This window comes from Candoia aspera, chromosome 1 (assembly GCF_035149785.1).
Source record: "Candoia aspera isolate rCanAsp1 chromosome 1, rCanAsp1.hap2, whole genome shotgun sequence".
In the NCBI taxonomy this organism is placed as follows: domain Eukaryota; kingdom Metazoa; phylum Chordata; class Lepidosauria; order Squamata; family Boidae; genus Candoia; species Candoia aspera.
The window spans coordinates 149,198,822-149,225,810 of record NC_086153.1 but is presented as its reverse complement, the minus strand read 5'-3'; the positions used below and the strand labels follow the sequence as shown (position 1 = coordinate 149,225,810).

General features: G+C 42.5%; 1 protein-coding gene across 2 annotated transcripts in view; it reads right to left on the bottom strand.

The window, feature by feature from the left end:
• Window positions 1–1,471: 1,471 nt before the first annotated feature.
• FOXO1 (forkhead box O1) overlaps window positions 1,472–26,989 on the bottom strand; it is a 57,302-nt gene continuing 31,784 nt past the window's right edge. The window contains exons 2-3 of one of the 2 annotated variants that reach the window (XM_063315485.1): window positions 5,567–6,934; window positions 1,472–4,499 (exon numbers count right to left, since the gene is read on the bottom strand). In XM_063315485.1, the coding sequence (XP_063171555.1) occupies window positions 5,591–6,934 (1,344 nt within the window). In that variant the 3' untranslated portion in view covers window positions 1,472–4,499; window positions 5,567–5,590. The remainder of the gene's footprint in view (window positions 4,500–5,566; window positions 6,935–26,989) is intronic. The other variant, XM_063315495.1, reaches the window with a different exon arrangement.

Below are 26,989 nucleotides of genomic sequence, written 5' to 3'. Positions count from 1 at the left end.
TTATTTTGTGTTTCATTCTGCATTTTCATGCATCCCAAGTCATGTTTCTGTTGGTCTCATTTATTTTTGGGGAAACTCCTTGAGAAGACACTCTTTTATTGCACTTTCCATTTTTGCTGGGTTGGCTTTAGACTTGCACCTTCTCATTAAACAAAGATAAAATTAAAAGTTTAACTTAAAGATGAGTTCAAACAAAAACAAGCGTTAGTTCGAATCTCTTTCTTCAGGTATACCTATATCTCTTGGAAACACAAATGCCACCTCTATCAGGAACAGTCCATGTAATGTCCAAGTTCCATTAGCAGAGTCCTCTCTACATAAGGCTGCACGTGGAGCCATGCAGAAGGCCTCACAACTTTCCCCAACAGGAGAGGCAGCGGTATAAAATACGATTGCAAGTACTACTTTGCACTGTACTGGCTAAACTGTACTCTGTGCATCTCCTGTGACAGTGAAAGGGCAGGACAGATGCTCCCCAGCAGAAAGGGAGGCAGATCAGTTGCCAAAAAGAATGGCTGGCTGGCTTTTTTCCACCGGTGGTTCACTATTATGATATGAGTACTCCAGAGAGGTAAATACAGACGTTTTAAAAGAAGTTCTATTTGAGACATTGGCTTTGGGAGATGATGTCCTTTCATTAGTAGTAAGTGGTACTTGCCCATTCCGTAACAGAATTTATTCCGGTAATTGCTGTTAGTGCCTTTTCTCAGTGTTTTTTTTTTAAAAAACTGATCAGCATATAACCATTTTGGGGGAGGGGGTAAAACATTCTAAGAGCAGCACTGGAGTTATCAACCTAAGTTCCCATCAAGCCTTTTTCTCAGGCATTTCACCATGAGCACCAGCATGCCATAATGAGGAATGGTTAAATGCAAAGGAGAATGCTTGATTTATGAAATCGCAGTAAGTGTATCTTCCTTTAGAGCAGCCCTAAAGCAAGTTTCCTGGTTTAAATGCCATGAGGAAGATGATTTAGAAGCAGGAAGTCTGTTGTGCAGCAGAATATACCAGTGGAGAAGGGAAAAGACTTCGAGTCAACACAACCCAAGGTTCATGGGAGCAGCTTGTTACCTCTGTTTGGGCATCTCAATCTCCTCTTTTTTGAAGTGCTGTCATGATTCCCGCTAACTCCAGCAGGGACACTTTTGGGAATAAGGGCGCCAAATGAACACAAATCAAGAGTCCAGCCGTAGAAGGCGGTACAGCAGTTAAACTAATTTACAGTGGTGTCCTTTTATTGCTGACTCTTGGTTGTGGATGGTAAATGTCACACAGCCTGAGACAAGGGTTTGCTGAGAAAATTAGAGGACGAGGAACGCAAATAATCTCACACATAACTGAGTGAATGCAGAATTGGGAATCACAGCCAGGGATCTGGGTGCAAATCTGGGCTCAGCCACTGACTTCCCGGGTAATCATTAGCAAAGCATGCCCCCTTAGTCTCAGGTCCCCATATATTAAAAAGAAAATATTATTTATTTATTTATAAAATATATTATCTTTCCAATAAAAAAAGCCTCTTCTCATGATACTACTATAAAGACAGATTAGAAAGATTTTAAATCCCTTTGCATATCGGAATGATTACAAACAATAACAAATAAACAGAATCCTTTATCAGCATACAGATTAACCATATGAAGGACAAGATCATTAAAGTAATGCATATACATGTATGGGTTTATACAAAGGATTATTTTCTGTTTGGAAAAACATCAGGCACTTTCCCACAAATATCCAAAAGATAGTTTGAGGTGTTCAGCAATGAAATTGCCTTCTCTTTATAAGTCACAGAAATGACATCTGAAATATTCGGATGTCAGTATGTTGGTAAGGCAGAAATGGGGGAAACCCAAAAGGAGGAGAATTCTGTCTTAAAAGATCTAGTTGTAATGCAGTTACATTTGTTTCCCTAACCTACATCATTAGTTTTAGGCCTTATAAAAACAAATAAAATCACTTCCTTGGAATATCAATGAAAAATTAACAAGCCTGAACTTTTCATCCTGCTATCTTAAATTGTTTAAAAGTCACAGCATCACCAATCCACTTTACTGGAACAAGTGCAAACTTAAGATTGCAACCCTGAGACATGCTTGCTAGGATGTCAGACCCACTGAATAGTCAGAATTATATCACAGCAAGCATGTGCAGAATTGCACTGTAAGACTTTTAAGGAACTGGTCTATGTTAATAATCATCTCTTCTTTACCTATGTTCTGTTGAGTTGTCACCATTCAACAGTACATTAGCTTATCATTTCATAGAACTTGTCAGTTTATCAAAGCAGAGATCTCATTAATGCAATTATTAATACAACGTAAGTAGAAACAATACATTAAATTGGAACAGTTCTATTATAGAATACATTTCTCTTACAGACCAAGACAGAGAATAGCCTGGCTGCTTGGAAAAGCAACTGACACACTTCACAAAGCCATCATATCTAGTTTTTTAAGCTACAGAATATAAGATATAAGCAGAAATATGTATGATCAGTCTTCACATCATTTTTTTGTAATACCACACTCCAAGACATGTTCAATTTCCCTCCGGTCACAAAGGGAGAGTCCTCCTGCACTATTACAGCGTTACTGAGCATTGAGTCCAGGTAACACTAATTGTCAGTGTTTAAAATGAGCAGAGGTTTTCCTTATCTGGGCAAACCATATTCAACTACCATTCATAATGAATTAAAGCATACACCGACAGAGACACGGGAGCATTTAATAGTCTTTCCCAGGATTCTGTGCCAAAATTATTAGAATATTCTTAGGTGTATAATATGCTTATGGGACCATTCTCCTCTTAGGGATACTCTAGCAGTACACCATGGGGCCTTATATCAAAATATAATGAACCACAGGGTCTTCAAAGAACACCTTGTTAAATGTGTGCAGTTGAACCACGTGATACATTAAGTAGTTTTGTGTCCCTCAGGGGCTTTACCTCACCTAGTCTCCCCTACACCATCCGTGGCAAGTCCTTATTGCCTCTCTCTCCGAAACACTGAAACAAAAAGATCTGGCAATTTCTCTGGGCCAATCCCCTTGTCACTGCTGCCTTTTCCTCAGGTGCTCAAATATTTGAACAAGTATTTCCTTTGCTTGGATTTTGGAAAGGGGAGGTTCAAGATCATACAAAAGAAGGATACACAGCACAGCTATTATATCAGAGATATAAGATATAGCTCACAATTTCAATATTATTTATATTTATTTATATATTGTAAGCCTGCTCTTATCAATCTAAGAGTAAATTATTGGAATTCTTCTTGATCATTGTAAGATGTTGAAGGCAATGGTCAGTAAACCCCATCAAAACTATTGTTATATTATTATGATCAAGATTCATTTCTACAAAATACATTATTATATCATAATTAGTGTAAACCAAGTTTCTAGCTGTATGATCTCTTCAAATCAAAATAGGAGGCAGTAATAAAAAAAGAAATGAGGGACCATGCAGTTAAAAAAAGAAATTAAAATGGATTATTAATGAAACTATTAACACAGATGCCTAACAATCTTTATAAAACTTCATAAAATAAATACAAATATGATCTGTATATACAAAGTATTTAACAATATTTAAGACTTTTGGATAGTCAATATAGTACTAACAATACAGAACATCTTCATGCCAGAAAAAAACCAGAAATTTTATATGTAAAAACCTTCTGGTTATGAATCTTACAGAGTGCTAATAAAAATTCTCTCCTCTTATCTTGTTAAAATACTGTGTATAAAATATGCTGAATTTTTTTAAGTATTGGATTCTGCATATTTTTAAGAAACCTGTAAAACAACAGATGTAAGAAAAATAGTTATAGGTCTATTACAAACTTTACGTTTATTAATAAAATTAATCAATCTGGAAATGAGCTCTACAATAAGTCTACTACATATGCAAACAAAGCTTTTCAACATACTAATATAGAAATCTGAATGGCCAAAACTTTGGTTGGGTCATATTCAATGGTTTTTTTTCATATAAAATGTACAGCAATTTTAACTCACCAAAAGACAATTAATCAAGCTGTTCACCATGTTCCATAAGTTTAATTACATCTAATATGATCTTACAGAAATTAAGCTTACTTCTGCAGCCTATTCTATACACCACTTTGCCCATACTGGTGCCATGTTAGCTAGGGATTGCGGGATTTGAAGTTTAATACATCTGGAAGCCACCTATGTAGGGGAAGCTGCAGCATAAAGCCAACACGTGATGCTCAAGTATCTTCTGCTTTTCTATGACGTTAGTGACAGTGGTGAGTTTGGCACTTCCAAATAAAGACACTTCCAATGGCACATTCCTTACTTACAGCAGCAAATAACCTGCAAGTATCTGGCAAACATTTTGTACAAAAAAAAAAAAATCTGCAGCCAAGACTGACAAGAGAAAAAAAAATTACACAAGAAAATGCAAAGAAGCTGAAGAACATCTTTGGACTTCTTTATGCATATGCAGTTCTTGTAGTCAGAGATGTCTGAAGCCTAGGACAATAGAAAGAAAACACACAATGATAGAAAGCATTCTTGATTGAGCAAATCCCTTTACAAAAGTACATTTATGAATTACTTTTTAATCAGGATCCAGCAACTTTACAACTTTGACATGAGTCTGTCAGTGAGAATACTGAGGTATCCAAGCCTTAGTGATTGGTATAGTTCACCTTCCTGTGGTTTTATCCAAAGAAAGGTAAAGATGAAACTATATTTGACTTCACATGATAGCTTCCTATTTGATGTCTGTTGTTGCCTTTTGACGAACCGCCCTTCTGTGGCACTGTGCCCAACATCACACACTGCAACTCATCTCCTAGACATTTTCAAGATGTAATTCCACTCCAACATGCTTTCCATCATATAACAAAACAACAGCAAATATGTAAGAATATCCCACCCAAACCATTAAGTTTTAGAAAACTGAGAATGAAAAGCATGATGGTAATTTTGAAATCAAGTCATTAAAATGCCTAGACTAATAGGAAAATAAGTATCTGTTTCTCTTTCGTTTTCTTGTTTCTCTTTCCGATGATGATGATGATAATAATTATATTGTTTGTGGCCAAATGACACCTAAGTTTATTCTGCACAAGACACTTCTCATAACAATTTATTGCTATTAAAATTCAACTTTCCTGTTTCTAGAAAACTATCCTATCATTTCTCATAAGACAGCATTTTTTCTAGCTTGTATATAATTTTTTTTTGAAGTAGCTGTAAATCATCTTTCATCAATAAGGCAAAGTGTGTGTTCATAAACTTTCTGATCTAGAATATGCTTCGAATCATATAACCAAACTATATAATGGCATTTACTGACAATGTTTTGCATGTAACATCTGAGCCTTCCCCTTTGCTTTGTCTAGCTTCCTTCCAGCGCAGAAATTCCTTTAACAGGAGCAGTTCTATGTGTAATAACTTCATGAAAACAAAAGAACTTTTACGTGCAGCTTTTCTTTCTAATGGGAGAAATTACCCCAAGCTGAATTTTGTCAACATACTACTACTGTAAATTTTTAAGATAATGATTCCATTGCAACATATTCACAAATAACAAAAGGAGAACTAACCTTCCAGTCTTATCCCGAGACCCAGCTGTGTGTTGCTGTTTTAACACCATGTGGCAAACTTTGGTTAGGTAACACACTGTCAAAGTTAAAATCTAATGTTTCCCCATCCATCAGATCATTACGAATTATTGATTCCATATCACAGTCCAACCGTTCAATGAACATATCATCCAAGTCACTAGGGAGCTTCTCCTGATGGAAAGAAACAATCCCCACTCTTCCATACCCATTACAGTTGTTCACAGTGGTGAAGGGGCTGATGCTGTTCATGTGCATCGGGTGGCTCACAGGACCCTGTACTGAGGTTTTCGCTGGGGATGAACGACTCACACTTGAAGCGTGAGACACAGTGCTAAGGGTGAGAGACAAAGTATGGCTGTTTATTACTGGGGTTGGCTGGATGTGCCCTTGGTGAGAGCGAGCACCAGGGGCAATGATTTTGTTATGGGGCTGCTGGCTGCCATATGGCGGTATTGCAGAGTTAGAGACCATTAATACATTTTGTCCCAGCACTCGGCTACTAGGCTGGGAAACATGAGTATCTACCGATGCTAAGACGTCATTATGTGGTGGTGAGTCAGAAGTAAGCAACTCCTTAAGAAGCCCTGGGCAGTTATACTGGTTAATAGTTCCATAGTTTGATTTATTGTCCTGAATAGCTGGCATAGGTATCTGGGACAAAGAAGTTATGCCAGGCTGGGCATAACTGTATTTCCTGTAGTCTGCATTTGGTGAACCTATATTTGTGTTGGACGATGCATATGAATAACCAGGGGATTGCTGCATCATGGTGGTAGGTGGTGACTGGGTAGATCCAGCTAATGATGTATTAGGAGACAAAAGATTCAGATTATCCAACAGATTCTCCATATTTTCTGAACTGCTCATTTCGGAAAGGCTCGGCAGAGTTGAAGCCATTTTGGTGGCGGGTGGAGGGTAGACCATGGAATGCACTTCCCCTTCTTCGAGGACATCTTGTTCCGGCAGGATTGGGGAAAGCCTTCCACTGATGGTACTGGCATTAGAACTGGCTCGAGGTCTAAAAGTACTCCAAGTGTTATCAAAGTCATCATTACTATGATTGCTGGGGCTCGCAGGCCATTTTGAGAACTGTGCTCCTGGACTGTCACCATTTCCATCCTGGCCTGCCTGAAGAGCTGATTTTTTCTTTGCAGCCCTCCCCCTACTTTTTGCAAACTTGCTGCTGTTGTCCATGGAGGCTGCCCTTCTCCTGGGAGACTTGCCACTTTTGCCTCCTTCTGGATTGAGCATCCACCAAGAGCTTTTTCCTGTTCCTTCATTCTGTACTCGAATGAACTTGCTGTGCAATGAGAGGTTGTGACGGATGGAATTCTAAAAAAGAGAACAAATGTAAGAAATATATTGAATTGCTCTACCACAGTAATATATCCCCAGTCCCAAAAGCAAATCCATCAGGTCCATCGAATGAGGGAAAAAAAATGTTATTCCACAACATAATTTCTCACTCATCCCCCACATAAAACACACAATTTCTCCTTTGATTTTAAATTAAGAATGATGTTGGTATCCCTATTATGGCCAGTTTCTGGTTTAAGAGAATATTTCTACAATTCTGTAGAAATTTGTTAAGATGATTTTTTTTACAGTCTCTATTCTCTACCTTAATTAGATTTCATAAAGGGAAATCTGGGGGCAGGGGAGGTGTTCTGATCCCAAGGCTATGACCATTCTTTTTCAGAAACTTACCCCTTGCCCTTGCAGGCAACACTCTAAGGGGCCAAACTAATATTGCAGCATAACTCTGCAAGGGAGGTACCCCCAACACCTATACAGTTAAGGATCTGAAAACAGGATTGATAATCTCAAACAAGGACAGATGGTACAATTTTGGACTTTGCTCTTTTCCCTTTTTTCCTATTTTGCTCTCTTACTTTACTTTTTTCATTTCTTGTTAGCTTTTATCTTTTTATCTTGAAATCTTAATAAAGTTCAATTTTTAAAAAAAAAGGACAGATGGTACACATGGAGCTCTAAAGAAGCATTGTGATAACAAGCCCCAGAACACCACAAAGCATCTGTTTACAAACTGAAGAATTGCAATTATTCTCTTGCGCAAATACAAAATTGGGCTTGTCTGACAGAGACACAGCACAAATTTTTGAACTCATATTTTTTAACAGAGCACCACACTCCAATCATGAAATCACACTTTTCCCATGTGGCAGGGGTTCCTAAACTTTTTGCCATCATACCTCCCTTTAGCATAATCTTAATGTACACACCTACTCTAAAAATCCGAACACCAAAATGAACGCAAATGAACAATGAAAACAATACAATGAATCTTTATTTTTAATAAAGACACAAAAAAAATTAAGATCTTCATACCTCCCTGGACTGTCTGCACCTCCCTGGACTGTCTGCACCTCCCCAAGGGAGGTACACCTCACAGTTTTGGAACCCTGACATATGGGGATAGAGAAAAAGTTGTAGGCATACCTGAAGAGATCCCTATAATAACAGCAGGACATTATCATTGTTATATTTTTATCCCGCCTTTTTAAAAACGTACGTATCTGTCAACTCAAGGTGGCGAATATACCAAATACTCCTTCCTCCTCCTATTTTTCCCACAACAACCTTCCTGTGAGGTGAGTTGGGCTGAGAGAGAGGGATTGGCCCAAGGTCACCCAGCCGGCTTTCATGCCCAAGGCGGGACTAGAACTCTCAGTCTCCTGGTTTCCAGCCCGTTGCCTTAACCACTAGACCAAACTGGCTCTCTAGTCTTGTGCAATGGTCACACCTGTGAACACAGAACCCCATGGGAAGCCTTAGCTCTGGACCTACAGCTTATATCAATATTAATGTGAAATGCCAGCTGAGTCCAGGACATCCATAATATATATACTTCTAACTTGCATTTCTATGTTACCAAAGTATCAGCAGCAAAACCTATCATTCTTGTAGGGACATGGAGAGGGTGAATCAAGGTCAGCAAATCACAGTAGCTGTCACACCAAATTTATCGCAACAAATAATAATACTGTTCACTATTAGAATCAATAGGGTTCTCAGTTAGTTGTCAATAAGTAACACACACATCCAGGAAGCCACACCTGCTACAACTGAAAATTAACACCACAGGTTATCAAACGTCTGGACAGCAGACTTTCAGCCAGACTGCTGTACAAAACACCCTCCTTGTGGGAGCATAGCTGGAGAAGAAATTTCAGGATCTGCTGTAGACTAAAAGCTAGATTTTTTCAAAGAGGAACTGGAAAGTCTGGATTCATCAATAATTCCATCCCGTCAGCTCAAAGACAAACTTCTCAGGAAACAGACTAGACTAACGCAAATGCAGAGAAAGGAGGAGGAAGGGCTGCGTAGAGGAATCAAAGGACACAGGAACCGTGTAAGTGGCCCTTGGCCTCAAAAGGGTGACCCATGAAACCCACTACCATTTCTGCTTTCGCCAGCTGACCAGCTAACTGGCCTGAACAGAGAGCTATTTTATCTCAGCTAAGGGGGTGGGAAGCCAGCCGTCCATTCCCACCAAGCCCTGCATCACCTGGCCTATGAGAAATAGGGAAAGGGCTCAGGACTGCAGGAGAGTAAACAAGCCTTCTCCCAGCACTCCTGGGCACCTCTCTCAGCCCACTCTTTCTACATCGGAAGGACTGGAATCAGGTGGGCTGGCAGCAAATAGCTCTGCTATGCTTATAGAAACATGGCCTGCTATGTTTCTATAAAAGATAAGACAGTGGGCTTATCCAGCATGGAAACAGGTCACTGGCTCTCCCCCTCAGACGATAGACACATGGGAGATTTGCCTCTAGCATGCAAATACAGCATGCTGGCAGTGGAAGGAAAAAGCTTATTTTTGTCTACATAGTTGGATCCATACTTGGCCCCTGCAGAAACAGCACAGTGCTTCACCATACCTTGACCAGCTTTCTACGCTGGATTAAGAGGACACACACACCTCTCCTTCCCAACCAGCATAGACAGGCAAAGGGCTGCTGAAAGAGGAGCTGAGCACTGCAGTCCTTCCCTATGTATAGCCTCCTTAGATTTATGCTGGTCAGGCAACAGGTCAAACACCTCTTGTAAGTTCAGCACTGAAATGCTGCAGCATGCCGGAAAAAAATGCAGGGAGCTCCACCCATCCTGTGGCAGCCCACTCTTTCACCTGGACGAAACTCCTAAATCAGTGTTTCTCAACCTTGGCCACTTGAAGATGTGTGGACTTCAACTCTCAGAATTCTGCAGCCAGCGTGGCTAGCTGGGGAATTTTGGGAGTTGAAGCGCGCACATCTTCAAGTGGCCAAGGTTGAGAAACACTGTCCTAGATAAACAAATGAATGGTTTAAAACAGGCTGTATGAGCAGAAGTGTAGATCAGTCCCAGAAGGTCTACTGGGTACCAAGCCTAGGTGGTTGGAATTTCAAATAAGGAAGCCTGGATGTGCTTTCTTAAGGTCCAATAACTAATCAATAAAGCCCAGTCCCTAGTAGATGGTTCCAGTATTTTGCTTCTCTAATAAACAGAGAGCTATATTTTACAAACTTCTGTTTTCCCATTTAAAGTCCTTATCAGAAGCAGATACCACTAATTCTGAATTTCCAAAAAAAATTCCTCCAGTGTTTTTCTGGGCAGTCAAGCTGCAGACAAGAATTTTATATCATGCCCTTGATGAGAAACAACTTCTGTGTACTGTAATGTTTTAGACTAAAATTTGAAGTTTCTCACAACTTCAAAGCATAGATATTAAGTGCTCCAAACAAAAATGAAAAATGGCCGAGGTTTTTTTTTTTTTTTTAAAGTCCATCAGCAGAATATCCTATTTACTGGTAATTCTGCACACTGCAGAAGCTATCCCACCTTTAACCTGATATATGTTTCTCCCTGTTTTGGAAATCAGCTTTCTTTTGAAACCTTCAAATGTTATCTGGTTTTGTCATAATATTGAGAATCTCTGTCATGCTGCTGCAGCCTATGAAAGCACTTTGTTGGTTTGTTGCTATGCCACCTTGACTGCAACCAATCAGAAGAGTGCCTGTATGTAAGTCTCTTGACATAAAACCATGGTATATGGTCCAAGATCTTTCATTTATATTCTTTACAATCAATCTTTCCTCACTTCCACCCCTTATAGAGCAGCCCCCTAGGGGATTTTTTGTTGTTGTTCTTGTTGCCATACCTCCAGACAGATGTAGACTACTGTAATACATGTAGATGTGACACTGATTGTGGCAGGGCGGAGGGAAACACAAGCAAGCTTATTTTATTTTTGTGAAAATGGAATGGCTTTTGTTAATTCATGACTTGTTTGGGTGGGATCAGAATATGCAGACAGATGCACAATCCACTCTTGGCCAGCTTGGAAGTAGCAAGGACAAAGACTGATCAAATTGTTTTGCAAACTTTAGATTCAGTAAAATATAGATATATTTATTTTCTCTCCCTCCTTTATTATTTTTTATAAATAACTCAAGGTGGGGAACATACCTAATACTCCTTCCTCCTCCTATTTTCCCCACAACAAGAACAACCCTGTAAGGTGAGCTGGGCTGAGAGGGAGTGACTAGCCTAAGGTCACCCAGCTGGCTTACATACCTAAAGTGGGACTAGAACTCATAGACTCCTGGTTTCTAGCCCATTGCCTTAACCACTAGACCAGACTGGCTCTCATATATGCCTGTAATTAAACACTAAGAATTAAGATTAGAATAAGATAAAACCAGAACAATAGTATTCAGATTTCATTTGAATAAGTACTGTAAACTCATTAGAAATGGTCAGGTTAGGGGTATATATGGTTATCAATTTCCTAATTTGTTACGAACTCCCCTTTTTGCAAGATTTTTTGCATAAGATGTAGGCTAAAGACCAAATTGGTGTGGCTGTTCTGGGGGGGGGGCTTTCTGTGGCTTTCTTGTAGGGGAACAGAAACCTGACCTCCCTTTCCCATTTTCTTGCACTACGCCTTCCTTGTCTGGTTCACTTTTGGTAATGGATTTAGACTAGAAGTAAACTGTTTAAAGCAGCACAGAACAGGGAGAAATGGAGAGTGTGCAGTGTCAAATTTTACTTCCCTCCTTTGCATGTACTTTTTTGGGTGAGAAGTAGGACCCTTCCCCCCCTTTCATAAATGAATGGGAGAAACACCCCATTGCTCTACATGCCTAAGTTATCTTGTAGGATCTATCTATCTATCTATCTATCTATCTATCTATCTATCTATCTATCTATCTATCTATCTAATTTTGTCACTGTCCATCTCCCTCAAAAGAGAGATTCTGGGCGGTTTACAGTAAAGCTAAAAAAGATTAAAATACAATAAAAACAAGATATCTTAAATATAAATATAAAATAGCATCCGAGATGGCAATATTAAAAGTTCTGATTTAAATTCCTAACTACCCGGGAACCACTTTAAGGCACTAGCCACCCCCAGGGTTGGTTACCCCTCCTCACGCCCCACATGAATTGGCAGAGCCAGATCTTCACCTCTTTCTAGAAGGCCGGGAGAGAGGGGGCCCACCTCACCTTGGGGAAGAGTGTTCCACAGGGCGGGGGCCATGGCAGAGAGGGCCTGCTTCCTGGGCCCCACCAATTGACAGTCTCTCATGGATGGGGTCCGTAACATGCCCTCTCTGCCTGATTGGGTAGGACAGGTCGATGTAATGGGGCTGAGACAGTTCCTCAGGTACCCTGGACCCCTGCCATGCAGGGCTTTAAAGGTGATAAACAACACCTTGAATTGGACCCAGAAGCAAATTGGCATCCAATGCAGCTCCCACAGCAAAGGTGTTACATGCTTCATCCTTGGGGCACCCAAGATTGCTCGTGCGGCCACATTCTGAACGAGTGTAGCTTACCGATACTCTTCAGGGGTAGCCCCATGTAGAGCACATTACAGTAGTCTATGTGGGAGGTGACTAGGGCATGAGTGACTGACCGGAGGGCCTCTCGATCCAGGAAAGGGCATAACTGGTGCACAACACAAAGTTGAGCAAAGGCTCTCCTGGCCATGACTGCCACCTGCTCTTTGAGCAGGAGTCATGAATCCAGGAGGACCCCCAGGTTCCGCACCGGCTCTGTCTGGGGCAGTGCAACCCCACCCAGTACCAAAGATGGAGATGTACAATTGAGTATCATCTGCATACTGATAATACCTCATCCCGTGGTGACGGATGATCTCACCCAGCGGTTTCATGTAGATGTTAAAAAGGAGTGGGGAGAGCACTGAACCCTGTAGCACCCCACAAAGGAGGAGACAGGGGCCGGATCTCTCACTCCCTATCAACACTGATTGGGACCAGTCCTGGAGGAAGGAGGTGAACCAGCACAAGACTGCGCCAACCATCCCCAACTCCCTGAGCCGACCCAAAAGGATACCATGGTCGATGGTATTGAAAGCCACTGAGAGGACAAGAAGAACAAGGATGGATGCATTGCCCCCATCCCGCTCCTGCCAGAGATCATCCAAAAGTGCGACCAATACTGTTTCCATCCCATATCCAGGCCTGAAACCTGACTGAAAAGGGTCTAGACAATCCGTTTCATCCAGGATCCTCTGGAGTTGCAATGCCACCACTTTCTCAACCACCTTCCCTAAAAGGGGATATGGGAGACTGGATGAAAATTGTCCAGCACTTGAGGAGGGGATGCACCAGCACCTCCTTAAAGGCAGCCGGAAACACTCCCTCTCTCAAGGATGAATTCACCATCCCCTGGACCCAACCACACATCACCTCCCAGGTTGCCTTCACCAGCCAGGAGAGGCATGGATCTAATTGACAAGTGGTGGCATTTAGAGTTCGGAGGACCCTGTCCACTTCCTCGGGCCCGACAGGATCAAACTGTTCCGAGATAACTGGGTAAGTATATTCCCCAGGCATCTCCCCAGACCCTGCTCCATGCTTGCCATCCAACATGGAACAGATCCAAGCAATTTTATCCTCCAGGTGCCCAGAAAACTCTGCACAGCCCTGTAGGTGGGTCAGTAGGCCCACCTTCCCCAAAAGGGATTGGGTGATCTTAAACAGGGCCGCTGGGCGGCATTCGGCGTATGCAATAAGAGCGGAGAAATATTGATGTTTTGCTGCTCTTACCGCCACAAGGTAGGCCTTAATAGTGGCTCTAGCTTGGGTTTGGTCGGGTTCGGTCCTTGTCTTCCTCCAGTGGCACTCTAGGTGTCTCTTAACCCTCTTCAGAACCCTCAGCTCCTCCGTAAACCACGGGGAGTGTCAGGTTGGGTGGGGCAAGAGAGGCCGCACAGGTGCCATCCTGTCCAAGGCCCCGGCTGCCTCCCTATTCCAGGATGCTTCTAGCCAAGGCTTCTGTTAACTTGCTTCATTCACCCAATGACAAACCCAGAGATTGTCATTTCCTTATTCAAACCATCGTGTTTTGCTCTCCTTTCTTTCTGCTGAAAATAACTTAAAGCAGGAGAGACAGAATAGTAGTGTGATGCCTTTTCCCTAGTAGCATCAGTGGCTCACTCTTTGGAAGCAGCTTTCGATAATTCAGTCTGGAAAGATATGAGGTCTGGAAAGCTTTTGAAAAACACAACACTCTGGATTGCTCAGAATAAAGTCCATTAATACAGTCCAAAAAGAATTTGACACCAAAGATGTTTCGTAGCCATTGTATATCCCACCTTACCACAGCTTAAAGTTTGTTTATAGTGAGAATGTAATCTTGTGTGCAGAAATATCTGTGCAAATTTTTCACTCCATCCACATAAAGACCATTTAGTATTTTGCAGAAACTGCAGACCTCCTTAGTCATCAGAAAGTTACAATCTAGTATTCTCATACAAAGGACATTCAAGGTCATTTTTGGAGTAGCTAAGCCATCTCCAAATTCTGCCAACAACAACAAAAGTTCCAAACAGGAAAAAGTTTGCAGCAGAGTGCCTGTTACATAAATTCTTGTTTTTCACATAGCCAGGGGAGACTAAAGAAACTATGATTTACTACTTGGAAAAAAGTGTGGAAGAGAAATAAGTATTGCAAAAATATTTAGCATAGTTATTGATGTTGTGTCTACAAATCTTTGCCAAACACAGACATGGCCTGATAATAGTACAATTTTAAACACTGGGACTTGGCAACAGGGCCAGCAAGTGCAGTGACCAGATTTGGAGTCTGTCCCTTATGCCTAGAAAGAACTTCAGCAACACTGAAAATGAAAGGTGGCATTTTTCTAAAATAAACAGGAGTTTCACTTTGAAGTACAAGCATCAACTCAGTGTGTCAAATTTTATTGGTCTGTTTCTTGGAAGGATTGATTGCAACTTCAACCATAATAAAACTCCAGTGGAAGTTTCTCTCTAACTTTGCAAGCATCGCTCTGGAAACATTTTTGCATGTGGGCATAATTATTCTATTGCCACTTTCATACATCAATGTTTCTATTCATGATCCCTCCATTATGTTTGGAAGATGGTCTGTGTGTCCATTTTTCCTCCTGCCAAGTTTAGAAAGCGAAGAACAGGCAGGATATACCATAGGCAAATCAGTGTCCGTTCCAGTCAGCCAAGTGGAAAGGACTACCAACCCATATCCCTCCCATGAGTTACAGCAGTTCCTATAGTAATAAAAATCCCCTTGTCCTCTGCCCAGAAAAAGGGGGAATTTAAAAATTTTAGCCCATGTTTTGCTGTGTGCATTTGGCTATTTTGTGATACACAGATAGAAAGACAGATCTAAGCTTCTGGTATGATGGAAAGTTGTCTGACCATCACGACTTTCTCAAATAAATTCCCATTGAATGCCGTGATGAAGGCATAAAACCATCATTTTACCATTAGCCTCTTTCCCAACAGTTATAGGTCACACTGTAGAGCAGTATATGGAAGCAGAGAGAGAGAGTGCAATGGCTTGCTTGAGCCCAGAGGTTTGGACACGTGGTAAGGAAGAATCTGATGCATACTGCAAAATGTAACAAAACGTGCAGGCATTTATTGAGATTGTGAAACCGACCAGAAGGATTAAATTGGGTTCAAGGCTCCATTCTTAAAATCAAGCTACACAGCTTTTTACAGGAATTGTAGAGCCCCTATAACATTGCCTGCAAAATCTGCGAGAAAGTGTTGAGTTTAAATGGTGGAAGGAAGGTTGAAGCAACTGTTTTCCTGAATTGGAAAATGCCCGTCTCTAATCCTTGCAGGGTTCCAGCATCATAAATTGCAACTGGAAATTTTGCTATTTGAGTTGGTCTGCAGCCAATCCAGAAGACAACTGGCTCATACATTCAAGAAAGATAAGGTTGTGTGAATACAGCAACACAGCACCAATGCTGGATTGGCACAAACATCTCCAAAGGAACTCTATGTTGCTATGGTCTTCAAGGATTAGCAACAACACCCTCTTATTCCAATCTCTTCAGTTTCTAATCATGTTGTCTATTCAATGATTTTTTTTTTCAATAATTCTAGCCAAAGAACTTGGATAGAATTCTAGCCAAAAAACTGCAGAAAATGCATACCCAGGTTTGGAAAGCTGAACAAAGTTTAGGTAAAAATATCAAGTATCTTGGTTTTGCATAATTAATTCACTGCACAGAAAACAGTTGTATTTTATTATACTCTTCTCTGAAAACAGCATCTAATCGCCAACAGTAACAACTTTCAAGGGCAAAGGAATGATTCCCAATATTTAGTTGTAAGACAGAATACCAGTAATGAATTCCTGCCCCTAAGGTCTCCAGATACAAAATCATACACTGTAAGAAAGATTTCATTATCTTATTTCAAGCACAGCAAAAGGCTTTTGGCTAAATCTAAACAGGTAGCATCCATGTGTGACTTAGATGATTTCACTTAGCAATGAGCTGTGCTATATATGGCTCAATGGTAGATGCCCTAACAAGAGAGAGAAAACCCAGGCTTATCTTCCTAGAGACAACATTTGGGCAAACTGTGAGTTATCTTAAAAACCTGACAGTCATCAATTCATTCCTCTTGGTCACATTTCTTTGAAGTAGACACATGGTATGAAGGGCCCTGCATGCATGGTGAACTAGATGTATGGAGGACAAGAGACTAGCGTATGTTCTTCATGTTGCAGTCACAGTTGTCAAGCAACTGGAAGCCTGCTCCCAAAAGAACAGCATTTGAAATAAATGCTCCTTACATGGGTGTGCATTCAATTAGAAAGAAAAGCACAGTGACATAAATGTTCAGAAAATAGAAAAAAAATGATAGGGGAAGGGAATACAGACAAGATTGCTGCAATGTATTCTTTTCACTACACTATTAGTATGACAATTGTGGAGAGAAAAAGGAAGATGATGAGCCCACTTCTTGATTCACAAGAGCATTTGTATGATAGAATCAGGGAAATGGGAGACAAGACTTCCCACCACTTCCATCCTTTTCAAATATTACTCATTGAACTTGCTGCTTTGCTGTTAGCAATTTTGCTACCAATGTTTGTGGCACTTGAAGCACACTGTATCCTGATCAATGTTCCTGGGTCTGTAAATCAGATACATTAATCTTTTGTCTACTCTCTAATCTGAACCCCACTTATGTCCATCCACAGCAAAGCTAGTATATGCTTCCTGTTACCTGGAGTATGAACTTCTGTGTACAGAAGGAGGTGCTCTGAACTTTGGAAGCTGAGAGCTCTATAGAGATGAATCTGACCCAGTGAGGTCCCTACGGCTTAATATGATTGTTGGTTTCCAATAATTACTAGTAGCCAGAAACCAGTGGCCTGATCCTCACCAATCTTTTGACTAAGTAATCAGCAAGCAGTTGGGACACCAGATTGTTGGGTTTCCTGCCTTAACAGCAGCAGGAAACCAATGATCCATTTCCTGCCAGCCAGCTGATCGTGCTGATTAGCTGGCCAGCAGGAAAGGTAAACCAAGTTCCTAGGATTCCAGGGGTCACATTAGTGACTTAGGACTGCCTATGACCCTACACCATAGCTTGTCCATCCATGATATATTGGCATTTCAAAGTTTCAGTTAAACCTTAAAAGTCTTCTCCATTTCTAGCAATAACACCATCTATGGGGAAAACCATTGCTATTCCATTAAAAAAAGTATGAGATGATCTGCTCAGGAATGAATGTATTGCTTATAATAATGGTATTACAATATCACTTTTTGAATCTTTTACACTCCATTTAAAATAGTTTTGAGGCATTTTAAAATAAGCAAGCTCGAATCTGATCACTAACATTAACTCTATAACCAAACTAGCCCATATCTTTTAAGACATCACTGTTTTATCAGGAATTTTTTAAATGATGCAAATAATAAAACTATGTAAAAGCAGATCTGCATGTTAGTTTTGAAGACTTACTCATACCGATGGATTTAGTTAGAAGCTTGTTTGCCAAAATCATTTATCCAACAGATCATGGATATACTGATATACATATAATGGTACCAAAAAGGTTCTCCAGATTTTACCCTACATTTCAGGATTTGGTAACTATTTTCCATTCTGATACACAGAAAATGATTTTCAAACAGTATTCCAAAATTAGAAAGTTATTTTGGTGATCTGCAGTACTTGTCTTTTCAGATGACAATTCCCTGTGTCGAGATTTCAGGCGATGCCTTTAAAAGACTCTAATATTTTTGAAGTCAGTTATGAACTGCATCTCTGGGGAATTGAACATCTGCTTCATTGGCTATTATGCAGTCCTATTTATAGCGGAATTGGGACCACCCAGAAATTAGAAGGGAACTCAGAAACTGTGAGTGTGTCTATGTCTGTGTATGCATCTATGAATGAGCAAGTGAGATAAAACCCTAGTCGTTTATTTCTTAATTCTCTATATGGTTCAATGCATTGTTTACATTTTTTTTTGGTTTTCGTTTTAAGAAATATATGTAGTCTCACTTTAAATGAAAGTGAAACGTGCAGTGTAAAATGGGTTTTTAAAATAGATTCAAAAAGCAGAAATGTAAACTCAAGGTAGCAAGAGGCACAAAATCTTGTTTAGTCAAAACCCAAACCACATATTACAAATGATTTTACAAGGACTAAATTACGGCATTCAAACAACATATCTAACCTGATTACTTAATTAAAACATTTTCTGAGTTCATTTAACACACTGTGCCACATACAACGAAACACACTGATTTTCCATAACATGCTAAGCCACAAAACAAAATAACCCTCCCATTCCAAAGTTAACACTAAACCAGCTTTGGGCTCATTCATATATCCTGCTTGTGTGAAGACACCCCACTAATCATTTTTCATGGACATGTCCTTGCGAGGTTACCTCTATCTTGCCACTGCAGAGCCAGGCTGAAATTGGTCTAAAATGTTGTGGTCTGAAAAGTGATGTTTTCCCTCATATTGTGACACAAAACCTCTCATATGGACATTCTAAATCATATAGAGGAGCAGCCTTTGGAGGACATGTTCAGGTTGGGCAATCTGTTTGGCCCCAGTTGACCTGGAAGATCAGTTGTGACACCATCCCCTCCTGTTTGGCTGCTGGTCTCTGCACCTTCATGGACATTTTTGTTGTGGCTACAGGAGAGACAGGATATTTCACTTGTGCAGCCTAATTTCTCTTCTTCTGGGATTTGCAGATATGGGAATATTGATCTCATGGAAGACCATATACAGCCTTCCTCATTTGGTAAGCAAAATAAAAATAAACTTAAGATGTAAGTTTTGACAAGCAAAAATAAACCTCAGAAGCACTGCCCTTAAAAGGTTCTAGAGGATTGCTGAATTTAGGAGGGGACAACTGTGTGGGCTACACCATCCCAAATACTGAAACAATCAAAGGCTGGGAGGGACATCAAGAGAGCCTCACCTTATGGCATGCCTGGCTCCTAGTGTTGAAGCACAGACAGTATTTATTGTCCTGACTTTGGCTGCTGGCAATTGGGGTCCTCAGGACAGCCTATGCTTGGTTACCATGATAAAATCATTCCAGCCCTAGTTGGCATGTGATCCAGCATTGGCCAGAGGCAGTGACCTAACCCCTATCATGAAGAAAAGAAACCAACCAAGCCAGGGACGCAAGTAGTTTCCCTCCAAGTGGACCTACCAAGGTGCTCTGGTCCTCTGATGGGGACCAGGAGAGAGCAAAGAGAGTAAAGCTGGTGGATTGGGGCTTCAAGAGGTAATGTTGGAGGCATGAACTGCCTTTTATAGTCCTTCATTATCATCCTTGAGCCTCTGACCATTGGTGAGAAAGAGGAGTCAGAACTACTATCCTGATCACCAGGATCACTAAACCTATGTAAGTCCCAAGGTATAAAGAATAGAATGGCTCTGGAAGACACTCAAGAGGTCAATATTTGTATAGCTAGAACTTTTTAAAAACATCCCATAATTTTCAGCTCCTGTAAGAAGAAAAGCAGTCTGCTCCCTGTATGGTCTGCTTTCTTGCCACAATAAGCATGCAGCAAATGGGTAAGAAAAAATAGCTACATAATAAAAATTATAGCTCAAATCTGAAACCCATCCCACAACATGTATGAACAGTTGTTGGTAGTGTATTTTCCTACCAGTGAGTGATGCTGGGCAGGTAGGGAAAAGACAGCTGGGAATCTACCAATCACTGCCCAAGGTTACACATTGGGCCAGGGCAGCAGAGATGACCCATCTTATCGCTGAGGCACAGTAAAGAAAAGCTGCAGGAGCAGCATTTTTTCTATTGACACACTTTTTTCCCAACTCAAGGATGGAAGGACAATACATTGCCATGGCCATGAGGAAGAGCCCTTAACCTACTATAGGAATGCAGTTGCCAGACCTTTACCTGGCTAGGTTTAAGTCGAAAACTCAGCTGAATTGTGTTGCCTCACTCATGCACCACAACACACACTTTTCACACTGATATCCTCATGATATTTCAGCCTCTGTATCCCAGTATTTTAATACATTTTTATCATGCTTTTCAAATGTTTATTGCTAATTCTGAGCAGTTCTCCTTTATATATAGATCTAAATTGCCCATTAAGAAGGCCTCTTGCCATTTGGTTTATACAATCTATGTTGTAGATAATAGGAAACTCCTTTGCATTGGAAAATCTCCAGGCTAAATAAAGACAAAATGATAGATCTGATAAGTCAAACCTAAAATCCTCATGCATTTCCTAGAAAGTAATGAAAAGCTAGTGTAGCTGAGGAAACAACTACTTTGTTTAACCCAAAAGACAGGATCCCCTAAATTCAAGATGCCCCCTCCCACGAATACCAGAATACTGTAAACTAGATTAGGAAGCCAAAATATATTCCAAAATGAGGGCCCTCCAAGAAAACTACACGGAAATGTACATAAAGTCATCAACAGTCAAATTTGATTTGAAAGAGATGTTATTTATATCCCACAAAAAGGAAGATTAAATAGAAAAAGGGATATAAACACAAAAATTCTGTACACTACCAAGATTTCCTACCTTGTCAACTAGGGTTGCCAATCGCCATTAAAATCAGTCCTGGAGATTTCCCCATCCAATAAATGTGTGCTTGTGACCTACCTTGTGTATGTATGTGAATATATGTATAAATGCACTGGCCAGAAAAACAGTCTGAAAATACTCTAGGATGAAAAAAAAACAATTGAATTAATTATTATTAAAATTATCTGTAAAATAAGGCACCTCACCCTCAATGTAAGGTGCCTTATTTTACAAATATGAAATTACAGATTATTCACAGATAATTTTTGGGAGGGTGAGGGAAAAATATGCTTTCATTGTGGATCAAGAGTCCTGTATCAGTGCATATCATAAGCATTCAGGCCTGGCCCATATGTTTTTAATATGTACACCTACAATGAACTGTTCATTATAACTGCAGATATTTAGGTATCAAAGGAAACAGTTGTTAGAACCAGTGATGAAAGCTGTCATTTAATTGTCAACCTAGGCCATGTAAACACTTTTAAAAGGTCACTGTTTAAAAGCCATATCCCTTCTGAGCTGACAATGAAACACCACAAACTTCTTTAGCTTATATTTTGTTCCTATTTAGTATTTCCTGCAACTTCAGAATCATAAAACAGGAATGACAGGCCCTAAGCCAAGAACCTCCATTGTTTTCAATGGAGGCCCACAAGAATTGGCACAACATGCTGGAAATGACAATGGAAGTAGAACAGGCCAGGCATCCATTCACACTCCCTTCACCCGCTCTTTGTCTCCCTTTCCCCTCACAGGATGAGTTTTCCTCAAAAATTCCAGTACTGTATTACAAACACCAAGGGGAAAAACATGCCATACACATATAATGAGAAAGACAAATAGCCTGTTACATTTGTATTCCACCCAACCTCCAAGGAACTCAGCTCAGCCTTTGAAAGTTTCCTGCAGTGCCACAAACCCTAGCTTCAAGTTTATGAATGGGACAGGCAACAGCTGAGATCAAAAGGCATGCAAACTGCCCAGAGGGATTTATCAAAGCAGCATGCACTAGACTATAAAGTTCTGCTTAGCATAAGTAGTTACTAACTGCACGGGCATGGTGTTATTCTACACAAAGAATTTATTTCACTGCTGGCAAAACAGTGCAATCAATATCCCTACTTTTGTTCTGCTGCTCAGAACAATTCTCCTTTTTAACAGTTCTTTGTGACCTTTTCTTTTAAAGAGAGGTTTGTCCAGGTTCCTAATATTTTGTTTACACATAAACGTATTAGGCATGTAATATGTTTTCCGTTTCAGAATGTTTGTTTTTCTTCCTTCAGTCTTGTCATAGTTACTTTCCAGACCAATTTAAACAGTTAAAAGGAAATAACCAACATTCGGGGGGGGGGGGAGGTTTCCCACTAGGGTACATAGATGATGCAATGCAATTCATCAATAGACTACCCTGTGATTCATTTAAGTAATTTTACATTCTGAATTTAATTTAATAGTCATACAGGATCACCCCTTCCAAATTTTTCAACTGTGAAGCACCCAACAAATATTTCTCCTCTATTCCCTTTATTACTCCTGATTTAGACCTGTTTATAATCCCTGATAAAGAAAAGAACAGCCCCCAAAGGTCTACCAACACAGACTTACAAAGAAACAAAGAAAGGAAATACCCTGAGCATGTGCCGTTTCACATTTTAAACTTATTTAAATAATTATAACTCCATTCCCATAGTCACATTGTGTCAGGGTAGCCTTACTTCGAATAAGACACGGACTCACTTAGAGGGTCTAAGGATTTCCGGGTTTATTGAAGCAGAATGCATACGGAGAAAAAGACGGGAATGCGGGCGTGGTAGCAGGGTACCCCGTTTATACCCTGGTGGCGGACCTTGTCCTCCTCCACCCCCCATTGTTCCCCAAGCCGGGTCTGGATGGGTGATTTGAATTGGTATGGGTCTGATGATGGGCGATTCGGGTGATCTCCGATGGTTTCCTTTGTCTCTTTGCCTTCGTCCGGTGCAGGTGCATCCCCCGGGGTAATGTGTGGGAGTTCCCCTGATCTGTTAATGGTTTCCATGTCCTGTCCGAGGTGCGCTTCTATTGTCCTGGTGATTGTTTTAGGAGTTTGGGTGCTTAAGGGATGATGTGTGTGTTTAAAGGATAATGGTTATCCCTTCCTCTTTCCTGATGGGCATGTTCCCCGTTGTGATGCACTTATGCCTTGCAATGGGGAACATGACATGCTGCCCCCCTAAGAGAATTCTAAGGTGCCGGTTTGTCCGGGTATGCTTCGTGGAAGCTTTTGACAAGCCGTTTTGCTGAAACATTTTGCGCTTGGACCCACTCCAGGTGGGGAAAATGTCTCCATTTGACGAGGTACTGTAGGGTGCCCCTTAGCCTCCTGGAGTCTAGTACCTCCTTAATTTCAAAATGTTGTTGCCCATCTATCATGATGGGTGGGGGCGGGGGGGTTTCATTGTGCCATTTTGAAGGGGTGGCCGGTTTCAGTAGGGCACAGTGGAACACTGGGTGTATGCGCCTCAAATTGTGGGGTAGCTCCAACTTGAAAGTCACTGGGTTGATAATTTCTATGATTGGGAATGGTCCAATGAATTTGGGTGCCAGTTTCTTTGAGGTCTGTGGGGACTTGATGTACTTAGTGGAGATGTAGACCCTATCTCCCACTTTGTAGTTCGGTTGCGCCGCCCTGTGGTTGTCTGCGAACTTTTTGTATGTAGCTTGCGCATCTGCGAGAGCCAGCTGGATGATGGGCCAAACCGTGGCCAGTTGTGCTGCCCAGTCATCTGGGGAACAGGGCAAGGTGTCTGGTTGGGGCAGTTCCGGGATTGGAATGAAGTCTCTGCTGTAAACCACTTTGAATGGGGTGTGACCTGTGCTCTGGTGCACTGCATTGTTGTAGGCTACCTCTGCAAAAGGTAGCAGGTCCACCCAATTGTCCTGTTGATAGTTTATGAATGATCGTGAAACCGAGGAAACTTTGGAGTTGCCTCCTCATGCATGGGTGCTCCCACGCCAGCACCCTTACTTGGGTCCATCTCGATTCCCCTCGCCGAGATTCTATAGCCCAGGTAGTCAATTTGTTCTTTATGAAACTCGCACTTGGAGAGCTTGGCGAATAGCTCTGCCTTGCGGAGTTTCCTGAGCACTTGCTTCACTAAGCGTTCGTGCTCTTCTTCGGTCTCTGAATATATTAAAACATCATCGAGATAGACAAGCACCCCCTTAAATAAGTGGTCGTGCAGGACCTCATTAATTAACTGCATAAACACTCCTGGTGCCCCCGCCAACCCAAATGGTAAAACTTTATATTGAAACGACCCCAACGGGCAGTTGAAAGCCGTCTTCCATTCATCCCCCTCCCATATTCGTATTCGGAAGTAGGCTTCCCTCAGGTCCAGTTTTGAGAATATCTTGCCCTTTGCCAGGTGGGCAAGAATGTCCTTGATGATGGGTAAGGGGTATTTATTTGAGATGGACGCGGCATTCAAACCACGGTAGTCGGTACAGAGCCTCAGAGACCCGTCCTTTTTTTCCCAAAAGAGGACTGGGGCTCCGACTGGTGAGTTTGCGCTAAATTTTTATCGACGAACTCCCTTAATGCTGCCAGCTCCTTCTGGGTCATCGCATAGATTTTGGGCTTTGGTAAGGGTGCGCCAGGGACCAGTTCTATGGTGCAGTCTGTTTTTCTATGGAGTGGGAGTTTGTCAGCCTCCTTTTCGCCAAACACATCGGCAAACTCTGCATATCTGGCTGGCAGGCCCTCCAGGGTCGCTGCCTCCAGATGCATCGAGGTAGTCGCCGCCCTCCCCATTGCAGCACGGGGAACCCGATCCCCTGTGGGTGCTTGATAGCGCCCATCCGAAAACATGATTTCCCTGGTTGTCCAGTTTATTTGTGAGTTGTGTTGCACTAGCCACGGGATTCCTAGGATGATTAGGGGTTGGCCGACTGGTGCCACGATGAACGGCAGTCTTTCCTTGTGGCTGCCGAGCTGCAGCGCAACTTTGTCCGTGTTTTGGGTGACCGGGCCCCCTCCCGCTGCTGATCCATCCAACTGTGTAAAAACAATATGCTGCTGAAGTGGATAGCAGCGGAGGTTTAGCGCGGCCGCCAGGTCCGGGTGCATAAGGCACTTCGAGCAGCCAGAGTCAATTAGTGCCCAAACTTTTTCCATCTCTCCACCGTGGGTTAGGGTGACTTTCACATATAGGGTGGGACAATTTTCACTCACCCCGAAGTTGTCGCACCTCTTGTTTTCTTCCACCTGTCCTCTGGCGCTCCTTAGGGCAGGTGGCTGGCGTTTCCCGCCAGTTCGTCTTTGTCGCTTTCCTCTTCTTCGGTGAAGTAAGGGAAGTCCTTTGCTGCGGTTTCACCCGTCGCGACTGGCATTTTCCTGGGTGCTGGGGTTGGCTTGGTTGGTGCCTTCCACGAGCTGTCCCTCGCCTTCGCTTTCGGGCAGACCGCCACCTTGTGGTCCTCCTTCCCGCACCTAAGACACTGACCCTTGGCGAACCGACGGTCTCTTTCTTCCTTCCAGGGCTGAGGTCTCGACCTCGCCGGTCCTGCTGCTGTCCGGGGTCCTCTCACCGCCTCTGCATGCTGTGCATCCCTCTTTGCTTGGAGGAAAGTGTCCTGGGCATCCTCTGCCTCTCCTGCCAGCCGGATCCACTCCACCATAGTGTTGGGGTTATTCCTGCACAGTGCCCATCTGAGTACATTCAGGTTTAGACCCTCCTTGAACCGCTCAACGAGGGTGGACTGGGACCATACTTCGACCTTACCGGCCAGGGCTTGGAACTCCATGGCATAATCTGCCATGGAACATTGTCCTTGTTTGAGGGTTTTCAGGGCTCTTTTCGCCCTCTCCCTTTCCAGGGGGTCCCTGAAGTGCAGTTCTACTGCCCAGAGGAACTCATTGCAGTCCTCCAGTTCCGGGGCGCCTGCCTGGCATAACTGAACATACCAGTCAGCGGCCCGTCCTTTTAATTTTATTGCTATGGCATTTACTTTGCCCTTTTCCATTTGGAAGTAGGGACCCCATTCCTCCATATAGTTCCTCACGTTTGTGAGGAAAAAGAGTTTTGTGGGGTCCCCATCGAACTTAATGCCGAAGTCCTTTATCGCCGCGCTCGGTGGGCTCCAAGCCACATCTGGGCGTCTAGGTGTGCTTCAGGCAGTCGGGGCTCCTTGGTCTAGACATGGGGATTCCCTCTGTCGGGCTTCAGTTGGCGTTGGTACCATCTCTTGCCGGCTCCCGCTTCGTTCCAGCCGTCTCGCCATCGGGGTGGGAGGGGGGGTGCAGCCCATCTGGCGGGTCCTTGGAAGCGGACTCTGCCTGGCGCTGTGTCGTCCTCCGGACCTCTCCTCCGTCTCTCCGGCTGGTGCGTCTCCGAGGGGGGGGTAAGGGGTGTCGGGCTTCTGGTGCCTGGCCCCTCCGCGCCCCGGCTGTGGGATTCGTATGCCTCTGCTAACCTCTGGAGCAGCTGCTGCATCGCCTCCAGCTTGTCCTTGACCGCGCTCAGCCTTGCCGCCGTTTGCGAGCCCTTCTTGGTGCGGTTGCCCCTCCTCTCTCCTTCGGTTCCTGACGCCGTGGATGATGGGATGTCCCGCGGTTCCTCCGGGGTTCCGGGCGATCCAGGTGAGGATCCCTCCATCTCGTCAATGGTGGCCCACGCGCCTTGGGACTCATGGGTGGCGTTTGTCGTTGCTTCCCCCTCCGAACTCGATCCTGAGCTCTCCTGGACCTCGCGCCGTCAGGGCCTCAGGCATCTGCCGTTCTTGGGGATGGGAGTTCCGTTGCCGGTCGCCGGGTAGCCGCCTCGCCGTGAGATGAAATCTTCCATCACTAGCTTGGTTCCCTCACAGATTGGATCTGGACTGGTGCTAGTGGAAAAAAAAATTTTGGATTCCCGTCTTTATGTCAGGGTAGCCTTACTTCGAATAAGACACGGACTCACTTAGAGGGTCTAAGGATTTCCGGGTTTATTGAAGCAGAATGCATATGGAGAAAAAGATGGGAATGCGGGCGTGGTAGCAGGG